Source organism: Alnus glutinosa, chromosome 6 (genome assembly GCF_958979055.1).
Source record: "Alnus glutinosa chromosome 6, dhAlnGlut1.1, whole genome shotgun sequence".
Taxonomy (NCBI): Eukaryota; Viridiplantae; Streptophyta; class Magnoliopsida; order Fagales; family Betulaceae; genus Alnus; species Alnus glutinosa.
This window is the reverse complement of record NC_084891.1, coordinates 24,655,745-24,681,857: the sequence shown is the minus strand read 5'-3', so window position 1 is coordinate 24,681,857 and position 26,113 is coordinate 24,655,745. Positions and strand designations below refer to the sequence as shown.

Here is a 26,113-nt window from a genome sequence, read left to right as displayed (position 1 = left end):
TATTGTTCGTACCCTTTTTGTGGTCTACAACGTATATTAGCTGTAACGGCGGATTTTTGTGTCCATTATTTTGGACGGTTCAATTTACAGTTGACGCACGACTATTATGGTTCATGCACCCGCTGACTCCAGCCAGTGAGCTCGCGCGTCAAAATTCCACAAGCCCTCCCCCACTGATCGCCTTCTAGATCTTCTCGGGAGAAGATCGAGCGCACATTAACTTCTCATGTATCCTATGAATCCGAGCAGTACTCGTCTAAAATCTTTTTCTTCTTTTACTTTCTATTTTTTGAAAAAGGTTAATTAACGCTAATCAGGTTTAACACGATTTTAATTTTAGTGTTGTTAAGGGTATTATAACTTTTACTACAAATTTCTTACAAACTGACGTAATAGTTATGTGACACGAATCACTAAAATGTATACTTTCTTTTGAAACTTATCACCCTAATCACTAAGATATAAACCGTCACTTGAATTGTTTTTTTTTTAAGATGGTTGTCGGACTACAAGAATTTTCTTTTCAATTTAATGCATGAACTTTTAGTTTCACCTACTAATTTCCCAGGATATATTTATTATTCAAATTTAGTACCGTTCCGTCCAAGAATTGAATGAGAGTTTTGTTATGTCAATAATTTACTATGTCACCGGTGGCAGAGTTAAGAATTCATTTTTGGAGCAGGGGTGAAACTAAAACTGGCTAAACAGCCTTAGAAGGTAAATTTTAGAATAGGACATATGGTTGGAATTTTACTCATCCGTTAAGATCAAATCCTAACGGAGGCTAGGGGTGAAAAGATTTTCAAAATATCTTTCCTCTTTTTTAGGAAAAAAGAAAAAAAAAATTGCAAGGATATAAGCGTTGATCATGATTTAACTGAATTTGTAAAAATACTCAAGCCTGAATCTTTGAATTTTTTTTTTTCAATTTTTTAAAACAAAAATAGGGGTATTTTGAGAATTTTGACAGCATTTAACAGAAAATCCTATTTGAGAGGTGAAATTGAAAAAAATTGAAAAATTGATACACTAAATTAAGAATTTTTTAAGTTTAGGAGAGTAATTGCAAAAACGACGACAATTTAAAAGAGTTATGTGAAGTTTTCTCTTTTTTTTATTTTTTTGAAAAACTTCACTTAATCCCTTTAAACTTCTACTTAACCTTGTTTGATATTTCTTTATCTAGCAATTGTTATCGATCATAACTCGTATGCATCAGTCAAATTGATGTCTAAATTAAATAGGTATCATATATATATATACTTGCGAGGATAATAGAAGGTTGAAATTTTTTTGTCTCAAAACCTACCACAAAATTCTCCATATGATGTTCCCAACTACTATTAATGTTGCTACTTATTCCATTAAACCAACCATGTCATTCAAAATGAAGTCTTAAAAGTAAATTATTCATTTTACTTGTAAATTATTTTGTGATCTATTCTCTCCCATGATATCATCTCAAGTCAGCATGGTATAGTGTCGTATACCTTTCTCCCAAAACCTGTTACCATATTATGATGACGAATCCGATGGTCCTGTTTTCATTGGCACATCCTGCGAGCTAGTCTCAGTTGGCCAATATTTAGGTGGTCTCAGAAGGTATTTAGTTTCAATTCTGTATTCATGTAGACCAAGGATATCCCTTACGAAGAAGCTCCGATCGATCCAGCTTGTTATAGAATAGTTGCCAACTTCTGATAGTTGGTAAAAAAAATGAGGGGTGAGAGTATAAATTAACTTCTGATAGTTAATTTTTTTTTTTAAGTTAAAAAATTTTACCCCTCAATTTTTTATTTTTAGTTTTGCCCTCCTAAATATTTTGTTTTTCAATTTTGCCCCCTAAATTCCAAACGCCGGCTCCGCCCTTTGGTACGGGTATAAAATATGAATACTTACAATTAGACTCTAGTCTTCGATTTTCTGTTACAATATTAATTAAATAATTAAATCAATTATTTCATGTTAGTTTAAGCTTTTAGGATAAGCTTTTGAGTTCGGACTTTGACTTCGTTATTTACTTCTCATTTCAATTACATATTTTACACGTGTTGAACTTTACTTATTAAGGAACAAAAGGACAGTTTGAACCCACAAGTGAAAAAAAAAAAGTGTAAAAATATTAATTAAATAATTAAATCAATTATTTTTTATTAATTTAAACTTTTGATATCGATAAATAATAATCTAACGTACACGTACAATAACATGAATAATGGTCGGTGGAAACTGACAATAACATGAATAATTAATGATTAGTGGTAATTGAAAAGCCCTTCACTTTAATTAGCCATGAATGGACTTTCTCCAATATTTTAAAAGGAGGTTCTCAATGGTAGCTCAATCGGCTGGGAACTATGCGTCATGAAGCGGAGGTCACTAATTCGAATCTCTCTTCTCCCTTTTGTGTGGACATGTAAAAAAAAAAAGAAAAAAGGAGAAGGAGGATCCTTGTACTAAACCATTCTTTCCAGTGGTTTCTTTTATTTATACCACGGACGTTTCTTTCATTTGCATAATCTGCTTATTAGTACTTAATATTAGTCGATAGGAATTGAAGAAGTCGTTACTTCCATGCACTACAAAAAATTAGGTCTTTAACGTCTTTTTTTTTTTTTTCCTGCCTTTTGCAAAAACGCTGTTAATTGTAGAGTATGACTACCTAGCCTTTTGCAAAAACTACTCCTTCAGCTAAGAGATAGAGTCACATTTTAGTTCAGACCTTGAAATTAGGGTGTTTAGGTCATTTTTTCTACTACCCTTTAATAAAGTGATGTTATGTGCTGAGTTTTAACAACTTTTTGATTAATGTTAGGTTGCTTTATTAGAAAGGTTTCCTAATTTTTTTTATTTTTTTCGCCCTTTGAAATATGTGACTACTCATTGAAGAGATAGCGTAACTTTTAGTTTGAAATCCATTTGAGTCACTTTCGTCCTTTTATTATTTTTATTATTTTTTTGAATTTTTTTAACTAAAGAAATTTTATAAAATAATTGAAACAAAAGACGTAAGTGGTTTTTTTATTTTACCATCAATGTGATGAAGTTTCCGAGAATCTGATGAAGAACATAACTCCAAAAGGCAATTGTTCGCCAAGAAAGCTGTTCCTAGGCCCAAGTACGAAAACCAACTAAAGAGACCTCGTATTGGTCTTACAAATTGTAAAGGCATCAGTATCGATCAGTCTATCAGAAGAAGCCCACCAATTGCAGTTGGTCCAGACGAGTTAGCCAGAAAAGACAAATTTCTCCACAATTATCGTGTATCACGAGGGAGGTCTTCTGATTCTCGAAATAGCTTATGAATCTGCTTTAAAACAAAAAGAAAAAAGAAATAGCTTCCAAAACTTTACACCTTCTGGATCAAGGTCCCTCACAATTCTTTCAATTCAGGGTTATGCTACGTTAGTATAAACAGGTATTAACTTGTTTTGCGGTGGTCGGACCACCGATAAAACAGGTTTTGCAATGTACAACCCCTTCATTAATATTTTTGGAATTTTTGTTTTTTTTTCTTTCTTCCCAGTGTTTATATGGCATTATCCGAGCGTTCATAATTAAAGAAATTACAGAGATTAAGCTAGAGAAATGTTACATAACTTACATGTACGTATTTAATTCCAACTCGATCTACATTCTTAATTAAGTGCACGTTTCCTGACGTGAATTCTTATAGTGATTTTCATTAATTACTATGTCAGAGAGTGAACTTGAGGGTATAAACTTGAAATTACAGTCTTGATAAGTCTAACTTTTGATTGCCGATCGCCATCTTTTATTGTTGCTGAGCCAAAATGTGAAGAAATATTTTCCATTTTTTTTGTTGTCGTCGTTGTTAGTTGGTTTTTGCTTCTGCTAGTTGTTAGATGAGATGGTTTTTGACTAGTTTCAGTAGGTGCCGATTGGATTTATTCTGGTTTGAGGTTGTACGTTTTCCAATGAGACAGCTTCAGAATCAATCAAACATATATATGAAAATGTTTTTCAATATACCAATCAAATATTGGAAAACCAGAAAAGTTTTATATGGCAAAAAACGCTTAACATCAACACAAATATATATTGCCTCAGTTACAGAAACCAATAAAGAACCAATCTTGTTCGAAAGCTTCAATTCACTACTGCTGCAATGTCCTATTCGTTCCCGACACGAAACTATGTTCTTCCCCTGAAACTAATTTATAAAATTCACAAGTGTATGATCACCAAGGCCAGGCTTATGTAATTTAATTTGTATCATTCCCCCCAATGTTGCTATATTTTTATATAGATCGCATTTTTTAAGTGTCCAAACTACATCACGTACGCTTAGGTCGCATGATGCTTCGCCTTTCTTGGAATAGCACTACTCCACTAAACCAACTGGGAATCCGCTGTTATGGGGTCGGATTTTAGGTTTGTATGAAATCATTTGCAACATATCAGCATCCCAAGGATGTATGTCTTTCAGCTAGCTATAGCTTTCCGCAAAAACTTGTCACCTAAACAGATCGATCGATGCTTAGTTAAATTGTATGATTAGCGCAATTATCAAGTCTTTTGCTATATAGAATATTACGATGCTGAAGGGCGCTGCCAACATTCCATTAAAGTAGTTTTTTTCAATAGAAATACATTGAAATTATGATGATATTAATTACCTCCGTCCAGTCCTATGTTAGGCTTGCATGCAACTGTTAATTGACATGAGAAAATAAGTAAAAATAAATGAGTTGAGTTCGGGTTGATGTTAATGGGTTGACGGGTCAAGTAAATCAATCCAAAAACCCAATCGGTCAAACTGGATTTCCAGCCAAGAAGGAAGAAAAGGTCAAAACAGTTTTGTTGATACAGTTTCCGGTATGGTGACGTATCGCCTAGTGATTCGCTTCTGGATTCTGATCTGCAACCTCAATCCTGCAAAAGAACAAACAACTCATCGGGGGTGCCGACTATGCCCACTCTGATGCCTAAGTCAGATCTAAACCTTATTTCTGAAGAATATCTGTAATCTCAAAAGCACAGAGAATGCATGTACCTTCATACCTGGTGCGGTAATCTTATTTATAGGCCGGCAGTTGTAGTCTTATTAGAATCCTTGAAGCCCAGTTGGATTAGGAGTTCGAGTCCTATTCTGTTTGAACCCTGTCCTTACTTTCAGGGAATTCGAATGAGGCTGCAGAGTTCAAATTGGATTGCATTCATACCTTTTTAATTCCGTGTCATTATCTACCTTGTCCCATTAATTATGGAATTGAGACTTATCCCTGATCTTCTGGGATACTATCTTTATCGCATTCTAAGACAGCTGCGGCATACTTCAGCCAACCTCCGAGGTGATAATATCCGAGATGTATTCGCTCCGACTTGGAGATCTCGGAATATTGCCGCACCATAACAGGGTTTTGTAAGGTCCAAGATCTTGTTACACCGAGACATTTATTACTCCGAGGTGCTGTCACACCAGCTTGATATCACCCCGAGGGGCCATCATACCGGCTTGATATTACCCCGAGGCATTATTACTCCGAGGCACAAATATCCGAGATATGTTTGCTCCGATCAGACTAGGAGATCTCGGGATATTTCATACCGTCATCAGGTTTGATAAGACCGAGACGTCATTATACCTAGACGATCTTCCTTTGCTGGGTCGTAACGAATGTCCGAGACGTAACTCCGAGATGTTTCAGAATCCACATGTCTTTGAGGTTAATTTTATCCTCAACAAGTTTAGAGAAGAAGAATGGGGAGAGACAGAAATGGAAGAGAGGTGAGGCGAACTGAAAATCAGCTAGCTAGCTAGGACAAAGGAAAACTCAAGAGTCTGGGGAGGGAGGAGCTCCACCAGGAGAGCTGGCTTCTCAAAAACAGTTAGCTCAAGCTTGTTAGAATATATGATTAAAAAAAAAAATGGTTCATAATACTATGAAAAATTAAATATAAAAGCAAAATAAAGATAGAAATTGAGACAAAAGATTTTATGGATGGTTCGGTGTTAGACAAAATTGCGGTAGGTAGAAAAAAATACAAAATGGTAAATATTGAGATAATATCAATTCAAATTATTCCAATCTGATTACCTAAAAGGCATGAGATAATTACAATCAAATATGAAAATCAATTACCTAGAAGATTTTTTTTTTCAATCAGGAGTAGTGGTCGGAAACTTGCTGCAGTTGGTGGTGACTGGCAGCCCCTTGGGGTTGGTGGCAGTCAGTGACGGTGGATGGAGATGGTAGTGGTTGGCAACAGTGATTGGAGATAGGTCTTTAATTAGCAACAATAGGTTGAAAATGGGTATGTGTCATCAAAGAAAAATAATAAAGATCGGCCTGAGTCATTAATCAAGACCAACAAATTAAAGGGCCACATGGCCGAATAAAGACTACTTGGTATTTTTTTTTTATGGTTTTTGAGCCACAAAAACCGACTTCCCTCTAAAGATCAAGTGTTGACCCGCTAACCAAACTAACCAAATAAAAGCTTGCATTTTCTTAAGGAAAAAAAAAAAAAAAAAAGTGTAAACGAAGAGAAGTGCCAGTGTGTTTAGTTATCTAGCTATTCAACCGCTTTCTAAAACTGCAAACAACAAATAACCTTTAGTTAATCGTTTTCTCCTAACTTCTTGCAATTTGCCTTTACAACAAATGACCGTTTTAGTTAATCTATTGTAGAAGCAAACAGAAAACCCATGCATGCGAATTGTAGAGGCCGGCCTCAAACAACCAAAGACCTAGGAACCACTCCCGAGTGGACAGTCTCAAGGATGGCAAATAATATGACAATTTGGGTACACATAAGCACATGACGCAGTAGTTTCGATTCGTAGAGACGACTCGTGCATTGATGTGGGTTATATGCTAGTACAAAATAATAGGTAAAAATAATATCAAATTAAATTTGATCTTTTGGCATACGAGTAATGCTATATTTCTTTTGGTACAAGAACTTGGGCAGAATTCGGTATTCTTGTCTTTACCATCGCACATTTATTATTGGGTTCAGCGCATTATGACACAACTTTAGCTGCGCCCTTTATCATTTCATTATAGGAAATGACATTTTGCCATCCAAAGATACAATTATTGACCTTTTTTTTTTTTTCTTTTTTTTTTTTTTTTTTTTTTTTTTTAAAAATAAAAAATAAAAAATAAAAAACACAAATTCTAATCCCGGCCCATTTACATGGTTTTTCTGATTTTTTGCTTAGTAAAAAAGTCAATAATTGTGTCATGGACTAGGAACATATCATATTTCTTCATCGTATCCTCAAAAGTAATAACATTTACATTCCCGCGCAATTTTGATAACAAAAGGAGTCCAACCCTTTTTATCGCTTTTTTTTTTTTTTTTTTTAACAAGCCGTGGGGTATGAGAGTATATTAAGAGTTTGTTTGGAATTACGTTAAGAAATATAATTTTTGTCTATAGAAAAAGTTTTTAAAAAAGCTTTAAAAAAAGAACAATCGTTTTCAAGCTTCTTCCAAAACACAATTTTGAAATTTTCTAGAGAAAAAAAGATGAAGATGCGGGGAGTTCCATGCATTTAGTCTTTTTATATGATGTACTCCAAAGAAGATATATTTTTATAGAGAAATATTATTTACACACTTGTCATTGGTATTACTTATTTTTGAATTGAATTGAACAACTATATGTACTATGTAGAATGAGAGGAAAGTCATGTGCAAAAAACATGCATTATCCTTATTTATATAGCAATTTTGTGTTATATCTAAGAGATGTGAATGTGAATAACATTAAGTTAATCGGTAACCTCAGGCCAAGACCAAGAATTGCCTGACCGTTAAATCAAACTACATATGAAAATAAATAAAAATATAAAAATTCAAACCTTAAATCGTATATAAATAATTATGTATGTAGCCCATGAAATCTTGAAAAAGATTTAGCCTTATATAAATAATTATGTATGTAGCTTTGATTACCATATATACTTCTTCTTCTTTCTTCTTTTTTTCTTTTTTCTTTTTTGTTTGTTTGTTTGTTTGTTGTGACATGACCTTGTTGAGTTACAAACTTACAAGGAGACCTTAGCACGAGTACTGTATTGAAAGAAGAAGAAAACTACTTTTAGAAGAAGAAAAAAAAAAGTTCAAATTTTGTAGGGCCGAGCGCCCCTGCCACCAAAAGACGCCATAATAGTTACGGGCATATAGCTCGCCCTAAGCTCCAATTCTGGGTTCATTAAAAAAAAGAAAAGAAAAAAAAAAGACAATTTTTATTGGATTCTATATGGTGAATTTGTAAAAGAGATGTACAAAAAAAAATAACATTAAACACATCTTTTTAATGAATTGGATATTCAGCAGTTACCGGGATCGATTCACCTTGATGTTTATGGATGATGTACTCTAAAAGAGCTAGGAATTAAGAACCATATATTAATTGCCTCAGTTACAGAAGCCAACAAAGAACCAATCTTTTATACATGCGGCATGCAATCTCATGAAACATATTGAAATCACTGATATCTATTCAAGTTCAACACTACTCAAAGAAATTAACATGTTAATTAACACTATCTAATCAAGTAATTGCTGTTGTTTCAAGGTCCAATTAGTAATTTCAAGTAAATTAGAACATTTCTAAACTATAGTCCAAAAAGCAATTTGCATGCTGTTCATAAACTTAAATTGAACCTGGTTTGGATAAATTGGATCCATCTATTTCTTTATGATTGTGATCGTGGATCTGATCGAACCACATGGGATTTGCCTGGAAAGAATTGTCTGTTTTTTCTTTTCTTTTGGCAATAATTGCATGTGGCGTCTCCATATCCCGCTATAACACCAACTTGTACGATAAAAAATAATCTCATGAAAGAGACGAGCCCTCCCATGTTCAAAAGCTTCTAGGAATTCCTAGTAGACTGATGTAACACAAAATACTACTAATATCGATGGCGGCGTGAAGGAAGAAGGCAAGCAGCTTTTTGATGTTGAGATCAAACAGATAAAGCCTTAATTATATGCATTTACTAGATTTAATTTGTAGACATTTCCTATTTGTTCCCGACACGAAACTATTTTTGTTGACACTTGTTGCACACACTTTACTTTTAGAAGTCATTTCAATTTTTCAATTGGTATCAGAGCAGGTACACTTTGTTTAGGATTTATTTCCTGAGTGTGATCCTCATCTCTTGTGACTTCTATTTTTTTTATTATTACACATTTTATCATGAATTTTTCTCAGTTTTCTAATGAAGATTCTGATATTAAATTCTTTAAGGTTTTTAGTAAATTAAAGAATGCTCAACATTCTAAAGAGCTTAAAAAGGTGAAGCAAGAAAAAGAGTCTTTGATTGTTCAGTTATCTGAATCTCATGCTTTGATTGACTCTTTGAGATCTGAGAATACCATGTTGTTTGACATTATTGATACACTTGAGAATAAATTAAAAGAATCTGAAGATCTCCTAAAAAAATTCTCAAGTGATAATTTGAAAAGCATGCTGTGTATTCATTCAGATATTTCAAACAAGCCTGATTTGACTGCTGATTTAAATACTTCTACTTCACATGCTTCTGATTCTGAATTAGACTCTGTTGGTATTAAGCATGTGATAGTAGATGCAGCTTGTTCTAAAAATTCTTGCTTAGATAAATGTGTGATGCCAAAATCCAAAGACACAGGCATATAAGCTCATGGTAAGTTTGTCCCTACTTGTCATAATTGTGGGAAGGTTGGTCATATTAGGCCAAATTGTTATTTGTTGAGATCCCACAGGCCTTGGATTAAGCAGGATGCTTTGAGGAAAAGTAAAGCTGAAGATTCTTCCTCATCTAAATATGTCCCTCCTCATAGGAGACATATAGAAGGTAAGGGCAATGTTATTTGTAAGAATGCTAATAATAATTTTGCAGAGAATACAAGGAAGCATTCAAACAAAAGAAGCTTGCCTACCTGTCATCACTGCGGCATCACCGGTCACATCCGATCCAAATGCCCACAACTCCAGAAGTTGAAGGTTCAAAGGAAGCTGCCAACTAGAGCTACATCAGGCACTCTACCTCCTATGGCGCTTCAGGCTCCACGGCTTCAGCAGCAGTTTGTTCTTGCCTATCAGAGTGGCAAATCAAAGAAGAACAAATCAAGACGCTACAAGAGAAAGCCGCAGAAGCCCATTAGCTACCATAACTATGAAGGGTTTCTGAGCCTGATGCAAGGTATGCTAAGGAGAATGGACAACATGGGCAAAATTTGCAAGCTACCGCCACGGGTTAAGCAGGTATGGGTAAGGAAGGATGAGGCCATTCACCCCTTGAGGGGGAGTTGACTCACCTAGTAGGTGATGTTTCCCATGCCTAGGATTTTGGCTCCTAAATCCTAGTGCATGTCACGTATGTTTGCATTGCATTGTTTATCTTGTCATATCTTATTCACGCCTTGCATTCTATTTGAGGAACCGTTTATTTTGTCCCCATATTTTTTCTTGTTATCTTGAGAAGCTTCTGCAGAAATATTTTTGGGGATGACAGTTAAAAGCACGTCGGGCGGCTGCTTTTCTGTCTTGGTATTTCTAAACCTCTCTCCATGAGGATAGGTTTGGCTTTACCTTACATGCTGGGATTAGATGTCATTTCCTTTTCCATAAGCATGTCTTTGTTGTTTTTCTGTTTATTTGTTTTCAACAAAAAAAAAAAAAAAAAAAAAAATTGGGGAAAAGATGCAGAATTTTTTTTCTTGGCTTATTAGATATTGCATGTATTCTTACTTGATATCTCAATTCGTTGTGCATTGATTAAATATGCTTAGATATAATTGAGAGTTTTGACTATATTGGCCAAGTGTTTTTCCTGTTTATGAAAAAGTAGGATAGCTTCTTTCTTCATGTGATGAAAAAGTGCACTATCCCCCCCCCCCCCCAAAGGTACATCTTTCCTTCTCTGACTCTTTGCTTTTGAAAATTTTGGATAAGAGAAGAAGTCCTTGATAAGATGACCAAATTGATCACAGGCTAGTTGAACCTAGCATCTATAAACTCTGGCACTCCCTACAATTTGCAGTTCTATAAGATTCGAGCAGTATTTCATAAAAAGTTTTGTGCTTTAAATCTGTTTAATCACTGCTTATGTGCTTAAATTCACCTTGCCCTCTATGAGCAGGTAAAATTTTATCTTGTCCTATATGGTACAAGTAAAACAAACTATGTGCTGTATCTTAGGGGAGTGTATCAGATGAGGGTGTCTAGGCCCTAGCAAGTTATAAGGTTTGACTTTTGGCTAATCTGTTTTTGATTTTCTCTCATGTTTAGAAAATCTAGGTGCTTTTTGTCATGTCTTGGAAAGTCTTACCTGGTGGGAAAAGAGTCTCCACACACACACGCATTGCTTGAGTTGAGTTGCATATTTGATTTTTATATGATCAGGAAAAATTATTTGTGCTAATTGAAATCTCAACTTCCTTTTATATCTCTGTTTATTTTTGAGATGCGTTCTGATTGTGTTATCAGTTGATTATGCATGCGTATTCTGACACTGACTTGAGAAAATTTGATCTCTGTAAATTCTTCTCGGTTTTTCTGGTGTTTCAATGTGGAGCGTCCGGACGGTATTCCTTGGCGTCCGGACGGGTGTAGCATGGTAGTTTGGACGGTATTCTCTAGAAGTCTGGACATGTGCAGTGTCTCATCGTCCGGACAGGTCTTGTTGTACGTCCGGACTCACGTGCGCTGTCACCATCGTTCGGACGGGTAATTTATTTCGTCCGGACGAGTGTGACCATTATGCACCTTCCCGAGGCCCACGGGTCCGGATGTCTTGAAAACTCCGTCCGGACGGGTGACCCACAGAGGCTATAAATAGCCCAGTTCGATCATTCTCTTCCTCATACCCCACCAAATCCACCTTTTGGCTTTTTGTGAGTAATTTTCTTTGGTGTTTTTGAAGTAATATCATCCCTTTGTGTCTCTTTGCATTCTCAATCACTCTTCAGGTATTTTTCTTGTCCTATTCTTTTCAGTTCTTACATTGTTAGAATTTCAATATTTGATTAGGAGTGTTATTGAGAGTTTGAGATGCTTATACCATGTTGGGATTATTTGTAGGACTATGATAATTTCTGTTTTTTTTAATAGTCATTTTTTCTGCTGTTATTCTGCCCAAAATTTTTGCTAACCTAACAAGATTTTTTTTGGGGATTATTTTTTTGGAATATTCTTGTTGGTTTTCTTTTTGCAGAATCATGTCTGCCATCAGTTCCCAGCGTCGGGTCCGTCAAAGGACAAAAGTAGAGCAAAATGAAATACAAGCGAAGATTATGGACCGGACTGTCATTGCTGAACGGAACGTGATCCGTGTAGATATCATGGTGCCTCCGCTGAACAGTATCCATGAGACTATCCAGCATTATCAGTGGACCTACCTCTATACCTATGCCTGCGTCATCCTCACCAGGCTAGTCCGACGTTTCTATGCAAACTTGGAGGTTGCTCAGGATGATGAGCGTGGGACGGTACTGCAGTCCACTGTTGACGGACACATAATCACTGTTGATCCCCAGATCATCAGCTAGTTTATCGGGGTACCTGTTCTCGATCTACCTGCCAGTCCATTCAACGAGGTGGTGCTTCTTCCCTTTATGGATGAGCTCCGAGAGTTTTTCCATGCTGTTCCACAGGGTGAGGGGCATTAGACCTCTATCAAGATTGGTGCCCTAGGTCCAGCTCATCGTATGTTGGCCAAAATTATTTTGCACAATCTGTGGCCGGTTACCAGGCACAGTAATCTGATATTGAAGAATTTGTTTATGCTATTCACTTTCGCTTTCCTTTCTGTCTCTGCAAGCATATTCTGTGAGTCATGCTCGAGGCTCGTGATGAGGGCACTGCCGGTCTTCCTTTTGGCTGCCTCCTTACTCAGATCATCCTGCAGTCCGATATCAATGTAGATGGAGAGCCTAGGATGAAGATGAAACAGCCCCTCAGCAAACAGACTTTGCTGAAGTCAAATGCGCAGCTGCGGAGAGAGGATTCTGATAAGGATATGCCTGCTTGGATGCATGTTGCTTTTCCGGACGTAGCTTCATCCTCTCACACTGTCCCGCCTTCTGAACCAGAGGTCAATGTTTCTCAGATTATGGAGGCTCTTACTGCTCTTCAGGGGGGGATGAGCAATATGCAGGTGTCGATGTCCTCCATGCAGCAGTCCGTGTCCTCCACGCAGCTGGAAATGCGGTCCATCAGCAAGAGGATGGACCAGACCCACTTGGACCTTCAGGAGTGTCTCCAAGTCCATCATCCAGATAGCAGTGATGATGAGGCTGCTGCACCAAAGGCTGCACGTCGGACTCCCAGAGCTACACCTCTGGCAGAGGATGTTTGATTTTTCCCTCGTGTTTCTTTGTTGACTTTTGATTTTTTTTTGTTATTTTGAGACAATTTGTTGTTTATTATAACTCTTGGATTTATATTACTCTGTTTCCCGGGTCCTTTTGAGACCATTAGGGGAAGTAATTTTTATTTCAGTTGGTTGTTTTATTACTCTGTTTACCCTTTGTCCCTTTGTGACAAAAAAGGGGAGTTATTTTATTTTGGACCGGGAATGTATTTCCAAACCAGTCAAGTGATTTTTGTCCCAGAATGGCCAAATGGGGAGTTTGTTAGTATTTTGGCCTTATTCTTTGTTTGGACAAAATCACTTATGTGTAATGATGCGGTAAACAGGGATTCCACTTTCAGAGTGATGTCAGAAGATTCTGCCTGCGAGTCAGAAGAATTTCAAGTTCCCTGTCAGCCGTCAGGACGATGTGTCATCCCGTCCGGACGCCCATCTGTCTACTGTTCCATCCGTCCGAACGACGTGTCATTCCGTCTGAACATCAGACAGACAAGCATCATCTTTCCGGACGACGTGCTTCTTCCGTTCGGACACCTACATCATATCGAGAAGCTTCTGTGCCAGCTTTCTCCGTCCGGACGTTTCAGCAGCACGTCCGGACGCCTATCAGTTCTCGAACGGTTCACTGATTCTTTCTAAGTTTCAAGAAAGGGAAGATCAATCAACCGTTCGGACGATGTGGTATCCCGTCCGGACGCGTATCTCCGTAAGGCAAGAATCGCAGTTCAAAATGGACCATCCGGACGTTTGACAGCTGTGGTCCAGACGCTGGTGCATTGTATATGGAAACTGCTGATTCGACTTCAACTGTCCGGACGTCTCCCCCTCAGGGTCTGGATGCACGCGCATCAGATATAGAAATTGCGTGTTGAAGTTTAGCCGTCCGGACGCTCCTGCCCCATGGTCCGAACGTGCGAAGCATGTTATAATCTATCTTGATTGGGTTATTGAGTTATTAGCTTCTTTTCTTTTTCTTTTCTTTTTTTTTTTTTGGTATTTTCTTGTATCTTATTCCTGTAATTTGTTTCTAGAGTTCAAAAAAAAAAAAAAAAAAGAAAAAAAAAAAGGAGAATAGTAGTGAATGTGAATGAGAATGACTATTAAAAGTCTTAAAGTTGGTAACCTCATGCAAAGACCTGACCGTTAACGTACGCCTGCAAAGTTGCAATTTTTCTTTTTCTTTTTTTACTTATTTTCCTGTAATTTATTTATGCAGTATTTATAGTAATGTTAGAGATTATACAAACATCTCACAGATATCATACAAAACCAACATAGCAGGATTTTGTAACCCTTAAATCAACTCTTGATAATTTTGTATTCTTCTTAAAAAAGAAAATGAAAAAAAATCAAATGGCTACTGAATCGATCTTGTTACATAAACTTTTTGGATATTTATGGGATCGATATTTGTGTAATATGTAGTATTATTTGAGTAATGCTAGGTTTTTATCCTACAATTAATTGTCCAACAATGTTAACTTTTGTCAATACTCCAAATCAACAATTAGCTAGGGGGTGGTCGAAACCGGCCACCCTCTCCGTTAGGGGTAGTTTTGGCTACTTTCACTTTGCTATTAGTAAACAATATGAGACCTGTGCCATATTTTGAAAGACATTTGACGTGTCTCTCCGTTAAATTCATGAACTGAAGTACCATCTCGACAGTAACGTTCAATACAAGAGCTTTTGGAAACCAATTAAATAAGCTATCTTGATAATGCGTCTTACTATAAGTACAAAAATTAAAGTAAATAACCAGTTTTTTTTTTTTTTTTGTTTCCTCTGTGGTTACAAGGAAAATGGATGGTTTATTCTTACATTCGATCACCAAGTTCGTTCTGAATTGATGTGAATCGTGCATTGTATTGTTCTGAACCAGCTGGATCATATTCTAGTTGATGGCAAAGAACACCCATTTATTAATTTGCTTTATAATACTTTTAAGTAACTCTTTTTTCTGGGTAAACAAATAATTGGAAGTGCTTATTAATTTATTTGGAAAATAAAAAGGATTAAGAAGAAACTATTTTGTAAGTCCTGGGTAATTAAGAAACGACTAGATATAGTACTTTTGCAAATTGCAACAACCAGTAGATGGAGACACGTGTCACATCCCACGATAAATTGTAGTAATTTCGGCTTGTGATCAATGCTTATGCATTCAATCTTTTACAAATTTAAGGTAACGAAAGGAGACCAACCCTTCATCACCTTCCTTCTTTCTTTCTTTCTTTCTTCTTCTTCTTCTTTCTTTTTTTCTTTCTTTTCTTTTTTTTTTTTTTTTTTTTTTTTTTTTTTTTTTTTTTTTTTTTCTTTTTTTGGGAGAAAAAAAGATCATTTTATTCAGAATGAAGATGGGGGAAGTTTCAATTATAGTTGGTCAATGGTCGTCCTATTCTTAATCTCCGTAATTTTTTTTTTTTTTTTTTTTTTTGGGTCAAAATATATTTTCAAGAAAATTATTTTTTTAAAAAATATTTTTCATTGGAAACATTTTTTTGATGTTTGGCGCGTATGAAAAATCTCAAATATTTTTAATATTTTCATTCAATTATATTAACCTATAAAAATCAATTTTTATTCACAACATAAAATATTAATATAAAATAATTGAAAAAAAATTAACCAAATAATTTAAGTTCCAGTAGTGGTCAGGCGAAGGCCCGTCGGTTGTCTAATGATGGTCTGATGGTAGCCGACGGTGGCCCGGTGGTGCTTTGACAGTGGTCCGAGGGTGGCTCAGTGATAATCCGACGTTGCCCAATAGTGGTACTTCAGCGATAGCTCAGTAGTGATCCGGAGTAACTTGGTGGTGGTTTTAAGGTAGCTCGATAGTGGTTTGTGGATGACTCAATGCTGGCTTGATAGTGGTCCCTTAATTTGAGAAAGAGTAAGTCAAACTCGAAAAAATGATTTATGAAATTTAAAAAAAAAAAAAAAAAATTCTGAAACTAAATAAGCTTTTTTGGTCAAACCGAAAAATGTTGATTATTATTTTTTGTCATACCAAATTAAACATCGAAAAATATAAAAAACATTTCAAAAAATATTTTACACCGAAATAAATAGAATGTCGTTAATCTTTTTATATGTTATCATCAAAGAAGATATATCATACATTTCTATAGAAAAATATTATTTACACACTTCTAATTGGTATTACTGATTTTTTAATTGAATTGATCAATAATTATAGAATGAAAGGAAAGTGAGCAAAAACATTATCCCTATTTATATAGCAATTTGGTGTGTGTTATATCTAAAGCTGTGAATGTGAATGACAAGACTTAAATTGGAAACCTCATCCAAAAACTGAGAATTGCCTGGCCGTTAACGCGCGCCTGCAAGTTGCAAACCCTTACTCGCGCTCCAACCAGTTTAAATAGTGCACTATTTATTCATCTTATTCATCTCTTTGTTGGTGCAACTCTCTCCGGTCTCCACCATATTTCCCAATAGAATGGGTTATGAATACCATTATCAACCACCTCCTAATCCACCACCAGCATGCAACCACACCACGCCCACAACCCCTCCACCTCCACCACCACCGCCACCACTACCAGCATGCAATCACACCACGCCTACAACCCCTCCACTACAGCCACCACCACCACCCCCACCCCCACCCCCACCCCCACCCCCACCGCCTCCTCCATCTCCACCACCACCATCTCCATGTCACAATAGCACCTCATCACCACCACCGCCCCCACCTCCATATCACAATAGCACCTCATCACCAACACCACACCCACCTCCCCCACGTAGCAATAACACATCGCCACCACCATCTTCACGTCCAAGTATAGCACCTCCACACCCTCTTTGGGCACCTGCACCATCACCGTGGTTATCAAATCATCACGACCAAGAGCAGACAACTATTATCGTGGTGTGTGCCTTACTAGGCGGTATCTTCTTACTTGCATTCCTCGCGGTTAGTCTATTCTACTTGATTAAAAAGATGAAGAAGCCAGTAATGGTTCCCACCTCACCTTCTGTTGAACAACCCGAACCCATTCAAGAGAATAATACCACAGACCAGTCTGATGAGGAGCAAACTGTGATAATCCCAATAGACGATGAAACCGCCAGGACAGTCGCAATAGACGATGCAGCCACCAAGATAGTTCCAATTGACGATGCGGCTGCCAGGACAATTGCAATAGACGATGCAACCACGAAGACAGTTCCAATTGACGATGCGGCTGCCAGGACAATCGCAATAGACGATGCAACCACGAAGACAGTTCCAATTGACGATGCGGCTGCCAGGACAATCGCAATAGACGATGCAACCACGAAGACAGTTCCAATTGACGATGCGGATGCCAGGACAATCGCAATAGACGATGCAACCACGAAGACAGTTCCAATTGATGATGCGGCTGCCAGGACAATCGCAATAGACAATGCAACCAACAGGATGGTTCCAATTGACGATGCGGCTGCCAGGACAGTCGCAATAGACGATGCAACCGCCAGGATAGTTCCGATTGACAATGATGTGCAAGTTCATATATGATTTTTAGGTGCAAGTGCCATTGGTCTGCAAATTGCGACCATCAAGAGTCATCCTTATGAATGGAGAGAAACCATGCCTTCCACTTCTCTAGGCCATTTAAAAAACGGTTGAAGCTGTGATGATCTGCATGCATAAGCTTTGAAAAATGTTATTTTCTCCTTAAAACTAATTTTCCTGCAAATATTTCATTCATACCATCAATGTTGTCCACAAGCTTAATTTACTTCTTATTGTATTTTAGTTTGTGTGCTTTTTGGCTGTGGTTTGCTGTATTGTTGGTTTGTTATAATTAAGTTTTATGGACTCAGATTAAAGGATTGCTTATAAAGAGGCCTGTTTGGTTTAAGGTCTAGATTAAATTTCACATATTTACTAGTAAAATATTGGTTATAAAATAGATAATTTCTATCTTACTTGAGATTAAGAGATTCATGAATTAGATTTTACAGATCTAATGATATTTATGTTGTCACGTTATTTAAAAATTTAAATGATATGATACCACGTATACACTATTAATTACAACAAAACAAAATATTAGCCGTAAAATGAACTTTCTTCATTTCACTTAAAATTGAAATAATTTTTTTTATGGTCTATATCATATTTAATTTTATAACTCTAATAGTATATATGTTGCATATAATTTAAAATTTAAAATGATACCACATCTTATCGATCAATTTAAATATAATAAAATAAATCTTAATAGTAAAAATAAAGAGGATTATATTTTTCATGGAATAATATGCTTTTGTGTCGATCAATATCGAGCAGCGAATCAGTCCCTTCCTTTGTAATGTGAAACACCTTTTGTGGTCATCAATCAATCACTTTCGAGTAAGGAGTAGCGAATTAGTCCCTTCCCTCGTATTCTTAACTGACATGTTCCATAATTTTTTATCCATTTTTATCTTGACAAAATTAAAAAAGAAAAAAAAGAACTTCATCAGTAAAGTATCTGTGAATGATTTTTTTTTTTTTTTTTAATTAATCTAGAGAGATGCTATAGCATCTATTATGATTTTTTTTTTTTTAGTCTTTTTATATTGACTTGACATATTTTTTTAATTAAAAAATAATAATTTGTAACCAATTTTTTCTTTGTTCTTCTTTTCTTTCTTGTCAAGTTAGGAAGAAACCAAAAAGGACCGCAATAAATATTTTGACATTTTTCATTAATCTTCGCTTCTGGACCTGTGGTGTTCGACAGACAGGATTCTTTTAGATTTTTTTTTTTTTTTTCCTAATAATAATCCACCAAAAGACTCCATGATAGTTAGGGGCTGATAGCTCACGTACAGTACTAAGGAGACAATTCTAGGAAGGGTGCCCATGGGCCGAAGGACTCTCGCCAGTTAAAAACTTTATATGTGGGCATAGTCCAATCTTTGATAAGAATTTATTCAATTGGTCGAGATTTAAAATTAATATATTTAATAGTATTTATAATATAATATAATATAAATTTTTTAAAAGATGTGTTAACATATATTGACATTATATATACCGTTAATTATACCGGTCAATCATAACCATGAAATGGCCGGATACTATCAAATTTCATGATCCTATTTCTTAACCCATAGGCCTAGATTGGGCTCGTTTTCCTCGGCTTGAAAACAATTACGTGCTGAGCTCGAGCTTCACCATTAATGGCTCAATCAGCCCTACTGATCAATCCGGTATTTGATTTAACTAATTATACTTTCTATATGACTTTAGAAAATACATGAAATATAACTATAATTGTTTGGTCCACGATTTTTTTTATTCTTATATATATATATATATATATATATATATATAATGGATGGCTGATTCTTACATTCAACAAGTTTGTTCTGAATTTATGTGAATTGTGCAGTACTGTATTGTTCTGAACTGGCCAACAGGATTATATTTGTTAGTTTATTTTCTACATTTTGTTGACAAAATTACTACTATATCAAGGTATTGCTGAAACAAGAATGCTATAATTCAGAGAATTTTCTAGAGTTAATTCAGAGTACTTTCTCCAATATAGAAATGGCCTAATATGACAAGTTCAGTATCATAAGTATCAAGAAAGGCAATTTCCGAAAGTCAAGGAAGATTCTGACGCGCTTACAACTCAGTGAACAGCCCAGCGAACACCTAGACCCGAGAGTTCCTATTCGATGAGGAGTTTGAACAGCAAACTGAAGGCTGCGAATAGTAGAGACAACATGCAACTGTCCAGGTGCTAAGACCACATCGTCCGGACACGCTACTGAAAACTTCTAAAGAAAAGCATGTTATTTGAAGTTGGTTGCTGCTTGACGCTCGGACGTTTTCTGTCCAAGTCCAAACGCCGCCTATGAAAATCCGAGTCAGTGTCGATTTAGGATTTCAAAAGCCTATATAATGAGGCATCTAGGAAGTGTTTTTGTAAGGAGTATCATATAAACTCCAATGTACTAAGAGAGGGTATTTAGACAGAGATAATGAGATCAGCTAGCTCTCTTAAAGTTTTTATTTGTGTGATTTGATCAACCCATTGAAGTCTAGTTTAGAGAGGAGCTCTAAGTTAAAAGAGTCAATTGAAGAACTCTTCAGACATGAGGTCTGATTAGGAGACGTTCACGTATAAGTACGTGTTAGAGTTCAATGTACAACTACTACATCAGGAGTATGCGAGTACGACTACTTTTTAACTTGTTATTTATTCTGTTAGTGAATTTTTTGAGTTTGGCTGCTCCATAATAGTTTTTCTCTTGAGTGAGAGTTTCTACTTCGTCACTAAAATATCTGTCTCATTTACTTTATCGCATTTATATTTTGAAGAATTGTTGATCACACACACTTAAATTAGGAGTTACTTTATATAATTTTTCAATATTAATTCTAGTTGATGGCTAATTAAGAACACCCATCTATTTGCTTTAATAATATTTGTAAGTAACATTTTTTTTTCCTGGGTAAACAAATAATTGGAAATACTTATTTATTTTGAAAATAATAATAAGAAGAAACTGTTTTGTAAGGAGTACTAATTCTACAAAATACATTTTTATTCCACAACTATTTTACAATGCTAATATGTAGTCCCCGCCAACTAATCTAATAATTTTTTTTTAGGGTAATTAAATGTCTAATAAGTTCCTGAGTCAGAGCGCTATTTGAATTCGATCTCTCATTTTTTGAAAATCGGTATTTGGTGCTTAACTTTTTCGTAAATTTGAAACAGGTCCTTCCATGATTTTTTCGTCCATTTTCACAACCTCCGTTAGTGCCACGTCAGCATTTTCATCACATCATCTTAAAATATTATTATTTTTATTTAATTATAAATTTAAAAACTTAAAATTTTATTTTTTTAAGCCACCCAAAAGGAGGAGGGGGGTGGCTTGCGGCCACCCTCTAGGGCTGGGGTGGCTTTTGGGCCACTCCGAGATCCATCTAGCAATACAAATGGAGATCGTAATTAGGTTGGCTTGATGTTTAATCAAATGGGAGATGAGAAGACCCACCAAACCAAAAGTAAGAAAACAATATAATGCTAATAAAAGAAACTAATTACTAATTATGACGATGCATGCAGCATTTGCACGTGGATCTGCATATTTATTGTAATTATCATATGATTTTATAAATTCACTAATTAATTAATTAAAACCACATTTGCTTGTATAGTTGTATGAGAAACTACTTGGTGAAGTCTAAGAAATCAAGTCAATTAGAAAGCTAATGTGTTTTACACTCGTACCAATTAAGGCTGCTTGGCTGCATGCTGCCAGCTGTAATTCATAGTGATAACTTCTGAGAAGGCACCTAGAAGAATGTATATAATGTGACGAAAATAAAGAGTAATTATGGTGGGAATAGATAGAGTGCAATTGAGCTCGTAGGCGTTTGACCAAATATGTATATTTTATAATGACGACGAGGAAGTCACAATTAATTTTTAAATAATTAATTGCCTAGATGCCTCCTTCGTTTGAAAATTTTCAGTTAACTTGACGGGGATTATGGCTTAGCCATAAGACAACTCTGTCTTGTCTCCTTAATTACGTTAAACATGTGCATGTATATACTTTAAAGCAATCCGACTTGACAAACTAGGGCTATTAATGCTTGCTAAAACGACAAGGGCACGTTATGCATGCAATTGGGTTGTTCAAGCTTCAAGCAAAGAATCTCTGGGGGAGGAGGGAAACCTTTTCTACGTTTTAGACAATTTGTCCGAAGCAACTTTGGGAAGATTTAGACTGGGATCAAGATGGAATAAGGAATTTTTATCAATATATGGCTGAGGCAAAAGTTGAATGATCGAGTACTAATATATTAAAATGATTAATGATAAATGTTAAGAGTACCAAATTTTTAATTTAGATACGAATATTAACTAAAATAATGTGGAGCTTATTTATTAAAAATAATACAATTAATCCAGAAAATATTATGGATACTAATAAACAAGCACCACGTTAATCCAACATTTTTCGTTAAAATAGGGGCGAAAGTACAAATAACAAATAATTGCACATAAACATGTTTTCTTTATTAAACTACTGTCTGAAGTCAGACCAAAACTTGTACAACCTATTGACTCAAAAAGTCATGCTATCCCATGCTCATCATGCCTGCCTCTTTCATTAGTGTACTCTGTAAAATAACAACTTCTATGTGAAAAGTAAACTGACGCCTTTTGAAAAACGTGAAAACTTCATTCTTCTCAATCTTTTTTTTTTCTTTTTTAATTTTATTTTTATAGATGTTCTCAATCTTTTTTTATTTTCTCTTAACAAAGCTTACTGTCGTGCATGAATATAGAATTTCGAATTCGAGCTTTCTTGGATGTGGCATGCAGTACCTCCAAGTACTTCGATCTCTAGCTACGAAGAATGGGGTTTGACAGAGAATTAAACGATCGAATCTATGGTTAATGCTCTAAATATTGCACGCGATCACAATTTAATTAGTTCAAATAACTCGAATGAGATTTAAGCCACATGATTTGAGGAACATGCTACAACCATATCAGAAGCAGAAATGTCACGAGAAAACGTAATATAAAATCTAGTCCATCTGTTTTCTTTTAATTTAATTTGTACGTAGTCTGCTGTTCAGCAACTAGTGATCTGTATTGTATCTTTGGTTTGATTGAATCACACTCATCCAATTAAAAATTGAATAAAAGAAAATAATGACACATATAATTGACAAAAAGTTATTTAATGCGGAAGATTTATAGGTTATAGAACTCAATCAAGTGGGCGAATTAAGGTGTGTCAAAGAACGAGCTGTTAAATGATTTTTCGTTTTCTTTTACAAAAACATGCTGAAGAAATCTGATAATATATCCAATTTGGTACAATTTTTTAGAAACAATGACATAAGATTGATAAACAAAGAATATTTTGACTCTTGATCGATGAGCTTGCAATGTTGAAACTTTTTACTCATTTCCATCATGCATGTGGACTGTGGCTAGCTATACATATATATATATATACTCGTAGGGTGCCCTTCAAAAAGTCATGTTTTTTTTTTGGGGGATATAAAGTCATTTAATTTTTAATGCAATGACAACTCGACGTTATCTTAAGATTAGAGCAAGCCCAAACTGGATGTGTGTAAAAAATTGACATGTTGTAGGGCTGACAAATTGACTTGAGGAACCGAAGACTTTGATTTGATGCTCCGACTAGTACAAATAGAGGACTTGCATACGGCTATTTTATCAATCTATTTGTATAGAATAGATAAGTGTCTTCAAAATTTCTTCACGAAGATGAGTTACCCATACTACTCTCCACCACCACCATCACCTGTCCCATTTAACCCTATCACGCCTCCACCGCCTCCGCCATCACCTGTCCCATGTAACCCTATCACGCCTCCACCTCCACCTCCACCACCAGACCATCACCAGCCACCGTGCCCACCTTCACCAACTACACCGGTCATCCAACCTCCCACTCCGACTGAAGCACCGCCACCAACTAGCTGGTCACCACCAAAACCAGATACTCCAGCTCCAGCACCCCAAAAAACTCCACCTCCAAATAATGCATGGCCACCTCGATCAACGCCACCCAAAAATGCACCAAAACCACCTCCAACTACAGCAACACCGCCACGAGGACATTACCCACCACCCCCACCAACCGTTCCCGGTGATTGTACCCCGCCAGGTTTTTGGCCTCCCCCTCCTTACAAATCTCTCCCACCATCATCACCAATTGCGTCGCCACCTTCCGGAGGCCACCGAACTACTATCATCGCGGCCTGCGTCTCCGTAGGCGGTTTTTTATTCATTGCGTTCCTCTTAGCTGGTCTCTTCTGCTCAAAGAGGAAGAAGAGGCCAGTGATGCTTCCTGAAGTCCCTTGTGCTCCCTATGGGGAGCAAACTGTAACACTGCCGGTAGAGGATAATATTCAAGTTCATGAAGCTGTAGGTTCTAGCGCTATGGGTTTGCATGGGATTGCTGGAGGAGGCTCTCCGCGTGAACCGGCGGTGCCTGGGTCTCCCACTTATCCTCCAGGCCATCACCAACACTACTAAAGCTAAAGCTCTCATCTCTGATCGATGATCTGTCTGTCTTTTTCATTTGCTTTTGCTTATTATTATTATTGTTGTTGTTGTTATTTATTTTTACTTTGGCTGAGATGCATTCATTTGTACCTTCATTGATGTGGAGTGGTTAAAATAAATAATGGAGCCATAGATGATGCATGCTCCATCTGCGTTAAGATATTGGCCAAGCAGATAGGCCTAGTACTGTACGTATATTCGAAAATCTCCAGGTTTGTAGCCAAGACATTAAATATGACTTTTTGTCATATAGTTGTAATTATGATCATAATTAATTATTTCCCTCGTTGTAAATTTATCAAGAACATGTGGGTATTCAATTCGTATCATCCAAGCTTTCCAACTTGGATCATATTAATTTGGTCGACTTATTGTTAAGTTGCGCAAGACAATGAACATTTGATTTTTCTACCAAAAAAAAAAAAAAAGTTTGGCGGAAGCTTGATCTACATAAGTGGGATTTGTTTGACAGATTGTTGTTGTTGTTGTTTTTTTTTTTTTTTTTTTTTTTTGTGACCAATTGTTGATTCATGTGGAACTTTTACACATTTTATTTTTTTTGAGAGTGACTCATGCACTCCTAGTGGCTAGTGCACAACAAAGGCATTACCTCGAGGCATATTGAAATAGGACTCAAGTAAATTGGTGTAGTGTCCTTGTTGTACATTGAGAGTATTTTAATCATTTTCCTTTCGTTAGAAGTGTTGTAATATGCGCTGCAACTTAATTGCATTTCTTTGTAGGAAAAAGAGCATGCACGTGACAAATTAAAGATTCCTAATTACCTAACGTCCTAGCCAGAGGTTGCACGTGGCATGAATTTCACAATGAAATTATCCAAACCATAGAATTTTTTTTTTTTTTTTTTAATGACAGGAACACCTGGAAGGAAGGTTATTTTGTGCATTATTTTTGTTTGATAAATTTCAAACATAAACAAAAATTTTGCTCCACACAAGTCAAGTAAGACCCTAGCTTCACCAATTAAAAGTTAAGGATAGAAGAATTTGTATTATGGTCTCATATGTTTGTCATTGAATATTCCAGGTGCGCACATGTTTATTCAACCTCAATGGGTAGTCTCAATTGATGTGACCAGTCATTGGAAAACGTAGATACCCAAGCCAAACGTACGTAATGGCTTGGTGTGTTTGGGAATTGAATTTTTTGAAATTAGAATTGAATTCTAATTCATTGTGCGAATTTCGAAGTTTGATTTTGTAAGATAAAATTTTAAAAAAAATTAAAAACTTAAATAAAATATAATTTATTTTTGAAAAAAGTAGAGAAGAATAGAGAATTCAATCCTACTCAAGAATAGAGAATTCCTAATTCAACTCCGCTGGCAAACAGACTTAGCAATGGCCAAATTAGCCTACGTAAATTGAATTCAATCCCACTCAATGGCTGAGAATAATTGAAAAAAAAAAAAAGAGAGATAAAATTTCATTTATAATTTCTATCTTTAGTCGCTTTTGAAATAAAGTACACAAATTTTAAAAAATGTCAATTTAAGATATCTATCTTTTAATTTTTTTCAATTTCAATCCGCCATTAAAATTTTTCGTTAAATTGTATTAAAATTCTCCAAAATGCCCCTATGTTTTGTAAAAAAAAAAATTATAAATTTTTTTAAAGATTCAGGCATGAGTATTTTTGCAAATTCTGATAAATT

At 35.8% G+C, this 26,113-nt stretch overlaps 2 protein-coding genes across 2 annotated transcripts; both read left to right on the top strand.

The window, feature by feature from the left end:
- Positions 1-16,811: 16,811 nt before the first annotated feature.
- On the top strand, positions 16,812-17,879 carry LOC133871652 (protein TRACHEARY ELEMENT DIFFERENTIATION-RELATED 7A-like). Its single transcript, XM_062309080.1, has one exon. It carries the CDS (start codon positions 16,812-16,814, stop codon positions 17,877-17,879), a length of 1,068 nt encoding a protein of 355 aa, XP_062165064.1.
- A 5,698-nt stretch (positions 17,880-23,577) lies between these two features.
- LOC133871157 (protein TRACHEARY ELEMENT DIFFERENTIATION-RELATED 7A-like) lies at positions 23,578-24,732 on the top strand. The gene is made up of 2 exons (XM_062308537.1): positions 23,578-23,788; positions 23,936-24,732. The coding sequence occupies exons 1-2, from the start codon at positions 23,635-23,637 to the stop codon at positions 24,406-24,408; spliced, it is 627 nt and encodes a 208-aa protein (XP_062164521.1). The 5' UTR covers positions 23,578-23,634; the 3' UTR covers positions 24,409-24,732.
- Positions 24,733-26,113: the final 1,381 nt, after the last annotated feature.